The 7,190-nt window shown below is 47.3% G+C and overlaps 1 protein-coding gene across 1 annotated transcript in view; it reads left to right on the top strand.

Annotated features, from left to right (window-relative positions):
• The first annotated feature begins 3,418 nt into the window (after positions 1–3,418).
• The window catches only part of MALL (mal, T cell differentiation protein like), a 22,711-nt gene continuing 18,939 nt past the window's right edge, over positions 3,419–7,190 (top strand). Inside the window, exon 1 of the mRNA XM_003799259.1 lies at positions 3,419–3,523. Within this exon, the coding sequence (XP_003799307.1) occupies positions 3,419–3,523 (105 nt within the window). The remainder of the gene's footprint in view (positions 3,524–7,190) is intronic.

Consider the following 7,190-nt stretch of genomic DNA (forward strand, 5'->3'; position numbering starts at 1 on the left):
CCGGGACTACAGGTGCATGCTACAATGCCCACCTAATTTTTCTATTTTTAGTAGAGAGGAGGTCTTGCTCTTGCTTAGGCTGGTCTTGAACTACCAGCCTCAAGACATCCTCCTTCCTCAGCCTCCCAAAGTGCTAGGATTACAGGTGTGAGCCACAGTGCCCAGCCTAACTATGTATATTGAACCTCTCATAGCATCTTCTAAACAAAAAACACAGAGAGACAGAGTCAAAACTTAATAGATGAGTTAACATGGTATATTAGAAATAGTCCCCCAAAATCCCAAAAGGTGCAGGAAAACGGAAACGGAGGAATGAAACACAGAACAAACAAACCAAAAAATGAAACTGTCTACCTAAATCCAAAAATATCAGTTTATATCCAGTGTAAATGACACCAATTAAAGTCAGCACATTTCAGAATGGATTTTTTTTAAAGGCCCACCTATATCACAGCTACAAAAAAGACCAAAAACCCTTCATTTACAAATATAGTGACATAGGTAAGTTAAAAGTAAAAGGATAAAAAAAAACCCATGCAAATCCAAGTGTATTATAATATACATGCAAACACCAACTGGAAGCAACTGTAACTTATATATATTCTTATGGGGATAGAAATGATCCAGCCACTTTGGAAAATAGCCTGACATTATCTGCTAAAAACACATACCAAATGACCCACAATACCACCTCCTACGATATTCCCAAAGGATTGTACACATAGATGTATCAATAGACATGTTCTGGAATGTTCATATCTGTGTTACTAATAAGCCCAAATTGAAAGAAGCCAACGTGCAGGGACAATAGAATAAAGGGTAGTACATTCATGCCATGGGATACTACCCAGTAGTGAATGAACTACAGCAACATAGAACAACATGGACAATTTTCACAGACATGATGTTGATTGAAAGAAGCCAAACACGAAGGAGTCCATTCAAAAATGGGCAAAACCAATCTGAGGGGTTCAAAGTCATTAGAGGAGTTATTTTGAGAGGAAGAAGGACGAAAATGATGGACAGTAGTCTGGCCATGTTCTATGTCCTGCTGGGGTGGCAGTTTCATGGTCTGCACATTTTATACACATTTTCTGAAAGTGTATTTTATATCAATAAAGGCTATTTTAGAATAGTTTTAGAATCAGTGTTCTAAATTGATAAAGTACTTGTTTATCGAAATCTAATCCTGAAATGGCTTTTCTTCCGACTCTCTTTCCTTTCCACAATGAGACCAGCTGGAAAGGAAAGAGAGCCAGAAGAAAAGCCATTTCAGGATTAGATTTCGATAAACAAGTACTTACTAAGCATCTGCCGTATACCCAAACTGTCCTAGATATTTTCATGTCTCTTCTCATTTAATCCTCCCCAACTAACAAATGAGAAAACAGATCCCATGATCATAATAATCAGTAAGTACTGTTTGCATGGTTTTCAGGATTAACTGGTAGGCCCTTTACAGAAGAGTTCAGAAGGCTCATCTGGGTCTCCCTACAACCTCACACCAGACTTTTGAGCTTGTGTCCACAGCCCCAGAGACATATTGGCTGGACTGTAAGGTGAAAATTTAAACTAAATTTTCTAAACTAATGTCGCTTATGAGACCTCACTGCCTGTGCTGCACTATAAATCATATTCTTTTCTTACAAATAGCCCAATTAGAGTGTAGACTGTATACTTGGTTGCAAAGAACAAAACATTACTTGGAGAAGTGTAAACATATAAAATATGCCAAATGTTTTATACCCTTCTTTTATCATACCATTATTACTTAATAAACTAATTGCTTCAGATAATGGAAGTGGCCCAGGCCCTTTCAACCCAAAAGCCTAAGGGGCTGTGAGTTGTATTCTTATCTTCATTTCCTGGATGAGATATGAGCCTGAGAAAGGTTATTTTTCTTCTTATTTTACTGTAAGTTTTCCCCACTATTCCATGTTATCCATGGTCAAGTCACAGGTCACCTGCAGCCTGTGAGAGTGGCACAGTGCTTATTTGCAACATTTTGGAGAGTGGGATTCCTAATGAAATGTGTGCTTTGCTTGGGCTAATCCTGTAAACAAGATGGGGCCCGACTGGCAGGTGGGATTAGGGGCAACCTTCCTTCCTAGCTCCCGTAGGCCTGGGAGAAAAGGATTGCCAGGCTGGCTTGAAGATAACTAGAGTACCCGTTGCCTGTCCTTGCAACGCCCTTGCTTTTGGTTTCATTTGTTTAAACTCCTCTCTCCCCTGGCTCTCGAAGACCAGTGAAAGGCCTAGCCCGCTTCTCTACCTACCTGGGGCCCTGAGGCAAGCCCTGGCATTCTCTGCTCTTCCTGATGAGGTCAGGACCCTGGCTCCTTCTAATTACCACAGCATTCAAGGCAGTCTTCCCCCACATCCTCTCCACAACAGGGAGCGGCTTCCCAATTGGTCTGCCTAGAGCCCTGGAGGGTAGGAAGAAGGGACACCACCCACAGCATCCTGAGCAGACTCTTGGATGCAAGGCCTTTCTTTAGGGCAGGACAAAGGAAGGTTAGCCCACTCTAAGGTAGAGAGGAAAAGGGCTCAGGCTCCAGGACCTGTCTGGAAGGGGTAGCTTGCCTCCGGTCACACCCCTGCAGCCAGCCCCCAGGCTCCTGAGGGAGTCAGGAAGGAACTGCTTGGCCCCAAGCCCAGCTCTGGGTGAAGAACTCACAGAAAGGGAGGCCAAGGGAAGGAGGGTCTTGGCTTGGGGCAGCAGCCAGCCAGAATGGGGCCTCCATTCATCCACCCAGTGAGGAGGAGAGGAGAGGAGGACCATGAGGGGGGATCCAAGAACCAAGGAAACATCAAGCCGTAACGGTGGAGCTGGAAGCGAGAGCCTCTCTTGTCCTGTGGTTGGGAGCTGAGGGTTGCCCCAGGAAGGGACAATGAGAAAACCCATATCTAGTGGCCAGCTCAGGAGCCTTGACTTGATTCTCAGTCTCCTTACTCGGAAAAGGCCAAAACAGCCACTGGTAGGCTGTCAAAAGCACCAGGCTGTCTGCAGAAGACTCATAGTAGGTGCTCAATAAACAGTCTTTGCCATGGCAGAACAGCCTTAGCCTGTGCTCCTGCACAGGGTTGGGGCAGGGAGGGGCTGTAGCTGGCCTCCCTGGAGCAATATGCTCCAGGAGTGAAATATTCCCCCGGAGGAGAAGTGTAGCAAGGACTCCGGCTCTGCCCGCCTCCTGCCCCAGCCCCGTCCCTGCTGGAGGGGCAAATCGCATCTGACGCCGCTCAGCGGTTCGCGGAGGATCTGTTGGCTGCTGTGAGTGGAAGGACCTGCTCTGCTGGAACATATTTTCCCCTCCCAGGCGACGTCCGATGGGTGTGTCTGGCAGGAGGTGATATTTGACAGGGCTGCGGGCACCAGCGAGCTGCCGCCGAGCCAGGGGCGCAGAGCAGGGCAGCGAGCATGGCCTCCCGCGACCCGCCCGCCACCACCTACGCACTGCCGGACGCGCCCTCGGGGGTCGCGCTGTTCCTCACCATCCCCTACGCCTTCTTCCTGCCAGAGCTGGTGAGTGCGACCGGCGGCCACCTGCAGAGACGGACGGGCGGGAGCCAGCTGGGGTGGCCAGCGCACCCGTCGAGGCGGGGACCCCTTAGGATAGCCAGAGCAGTCGCTCATCTCCCGCTGGGCTCAGAGCGGGCGCTGTCGCAGGGCGGTGGCCCGATGCTCTGTGCGCTCTCAGGCAGTGATGGTGGGTTCCCTCCAAAACGGGACCCACTGTGGGGGAGGGGCTGGCAGGCCACCTGCCCCCCCACCCCCCAGGCCCAGAGCATTTGCTACAATACCCGGGATCCTGGGAAGGTCCTTGGAAATGTACTTTCACTGTTGGGTTTCTTTTCTCCAACTATTTGTGCCTTTGTAAAGTTCAAAAGGAGGAAGACTCTGTCTTTCCTTTTGAGAGGTCTTTCAATTTTTTCTTGTCAGGTCAGCTGACTTTGAACTTTGACTTATGTCCCCACACTAGGTAGCTTATGGTGGTATGTGCCACAAGACAGTCTGTGGGACGTCCTGGTTATGAAGGAGAGCCTACCACCCAATTACCCACTGGGGCCCTTCAGGGGGGCTGCAGGGCTCAGCAGAATTCAAGTCTCCCGTAGGCTGGCTGTCATACCCTTTTCACTGAGGGGGACACTCAAGGCTGCTGACCAATTCAGGGCAAAAAAAGTGTGTTTTGTTTTTCAAACACCTTCTGAAATAGCCTACCTTCTAAGTGATATTTTCTTTACCTGTCCTGAATTTGGCACTGTTGCCCCTGGGCAGGGAGGAAAAGAGAGAGTGGATCTACCTTTAACTTGCACATGACCCTCCCTTCTCACTCTGGTCATCCTCCTGGAAGGTTGGGCCAGATTGAATGACTTTTGGGCAAACCAGTTAAAGGACAGGCATTGATGTCAACCAGAAAGGGAAGCCAGATGGGGTGAGCCCAGCATTTGGGTCACTTCAGCTGAAACCCCACCCAAGGCAGGTTTCTGCCAGGGCTGCCACCTCTGGGGACAAGCATGGGCACCCTGCCAGACTGTTGACATCGTAGTGCTCTTATGAGTTCTCTGTGGCAGGACCTGGGTGTGTCTTTCATCTTGGAAAAGCCACATGGATTGTGGTTGGCTCCACCTCTTTTTATTGAGCCTGTGCTTGGTGTCAGTCATGCAAGCCACGGTGACAGAGCTGGCAGCTGCCTCCAGGGTTCCCTGTCTGGTGGGGAGAGACTTGCCAGCATTTCCTCTCCATGGTCATCAGACTATCACCTCAGCAAGGAGAGACCATCTGACCTCTGCAGGTCAGGAGGGGGCCAGGCCTGTCCCTGAGAGTTAGACCTCAAAGGACAGGCATTTCTAGGCTGAGGGGGCAAGAGCGAGAAAGGCCTAGGTAGAGGCTGGGAAAGAATGACTGGCAAGAGGCTGGAGGCATAGAGCTTCCAACTCAGGAACAGACCCAGGTGAGAGGTGTTTGAGAGGGTCATCCTGTGCCCCCACCCTGCTCCTGTCAGTGGAACTCCTGAAAGAGCCCCAAGTGCTTCAGGGGGTGGGGATATTGTCGGTTCAACTGTCTTTATTTATTTTATTGTAATTATTAAATTAAACTATTTTAATGTAATTTTAGAAGTACATTTAAGCTGCAAGAATACTACAGAGTTCTATGCCCTCGTCCCTCAGTTTCCCCTAATATCCACATCTTCCAAGGTACGACTTTCAAAATCAGAAAAGCCACATTGACTCTATGCTAGTCACAATTCTATATACTGTATTCAAATTCTGTGATTTTTCCACCAATACCATTTTTCTAGTCAGGATCCAGGATCCCACAGTGTATTTAGTTGTCATATCTCTTTAATCTCCTTTTATCTGGAACAATTTCTTAGTCTTTGTCTTAAGACTTTTGAAGAGTACGGATCAGTTATTTTGTACAGCGTCCCTCCATTTGGTACAACATCTCTCCATTTGGTCTTGTCTGTTGTTCCCTCATTACAACGTTGTTTCTTTTTAATTCATAAGTAATCTTACTCATTGTTGAAGACTCAGAAAGTACAGAAATAATTTATAATCCACAGATGTGCGTACATTCGCATACGTACATGTATATATTTAATGGAGTTATTCACATACGTACATGTATATATTTAATGGAGTTATTCAACAGCTGCTTTTCTCTTAAATGCCCAGCTGGGCACCTAGAATCATGTGTGCCTTACATTGGAGTGGGGGAGAGCCTATGCTTGGTGTCAGTCATGCAAGCCATGGTGACAGGGCCGGCCGTGTTGCAGCAGATGGGTGATTCTGATCCCAGTGAGCAAAAGACATCCTGGGCTAGAGAGGGGGTGCAGAATGGCCCCTCCCTCTGGTTCAGGGCTTCTGGGCCTGCAATCGCTGCCTCCCCTGGGGCTGACCACAAGGCATCAGGCCTTGGGTGGTGGGTAAACAGATTCTGTCTCAGGGCCCACGGAGTCACAGACAGGCTTATGTTTTCCTAAGGACATGAGTCCAGAGAGTGATTTGTAAAATGGGGAGCTCTGGCCAGCAAAGAGGGGCAGAGAAAGTGAAATCCAGTAACCAGATTCCAATGGTGTCCATGGGGGAGGCTGCCCAGGGTGGACATTTCCCTCCAGCCACTGCTTATGAAGCACCCGGTGAGAACCCAAGAGCAGGCCTATGCTGAGGACATTCCCATGTGTACAAGGGGCCAAAATGCCAAGAAAGCTGAATCAGACAAAGGCTCAAATGAAGCCCAGGCTCCCCTTATTGGCTCCCCTTATGCTCTATGGCACCCCCAGTTGGAGAGTCTGGTTCCTTCACATTTCCAGATGGCGACAAGCTAGGATGACCCAGACCCCACAGGGATCTGCAGTTCCTCTGCTCCCCCACAGCCTGCTCTTATAGAACTTTGCCTAAGGTGGTTTATTTTCGAGTCTTTGACATTAAAATTCACATGTTTAACTTTTTATTTTGCAGTTATTATAGATTCATAGCAAGTTGCAAAGATAGCTCAGAGAGGTGTCCTGTACCCTTCCCCAAGCTTCCCCCAGAGGTTGCCTCTTTTCTAACCATAGTGCATATCAAAAGCCACCACTGGTACCCTGAGACTCCACTTTCAGGACATCTTCTCACTTGTGGAGTTTGGGGTAATCATCACCGTATTGAAGTACAGAGCTGTTCTCTCACCACAAAGAGCTCCCTCTAGAATGCACCCTCCTGAGTGAACCCCTGAAAACCACTACCTCTATCACTACAATGTTGTTATTTCAAGAAAGTTACATAAATCAATGGAATCATACAATATTTGACTTCAAGACTGGCTTCTTAACCTTACCCTTACCCTTATCAACAGTTGGCTCCTTGCATCCATGTTACGAGTTTACTGTAGTTTGCGCAACCATTCACCTGTCAAGAAACAGTTGGGTGTTTCCAGTTCTTGGCTGTTCCAGATAAAGCTGCTAAGAATATTTATGTGTAGGTTTTTGTGTGGATGTAATTTCTGCTTCTCTGGGGAAAGTGGCTAAGTGTGATTGCTGGATAGTATCATAGGCATGTGGTTTGTTTTAATTAAGAAACTCATTAAGAATATCTGGACATTCCTTTACATTCCCACTAGCAATGTAGGAGATTTTTGAGACTTTAGCATTAAAATTCATATTTTATTCAGCTTACTGGTGAATTCAAATTTCTTATTATTAAAAGAA

This window comes from Otolemur garnettii, unplaced genomic scaffold, assembly GCF_000181295.1.
Source record: "Otolemur garnettii isolate 467f Iridium unplaced genomic scaffold, OtoGar3 scaffold00148, whole genome shotgun sequence".
NCBI lineage: Eukaryota > Metazoa > Chordata > Mammalia > Primates > Galagidae > Otolemur > Otolemur garnettii.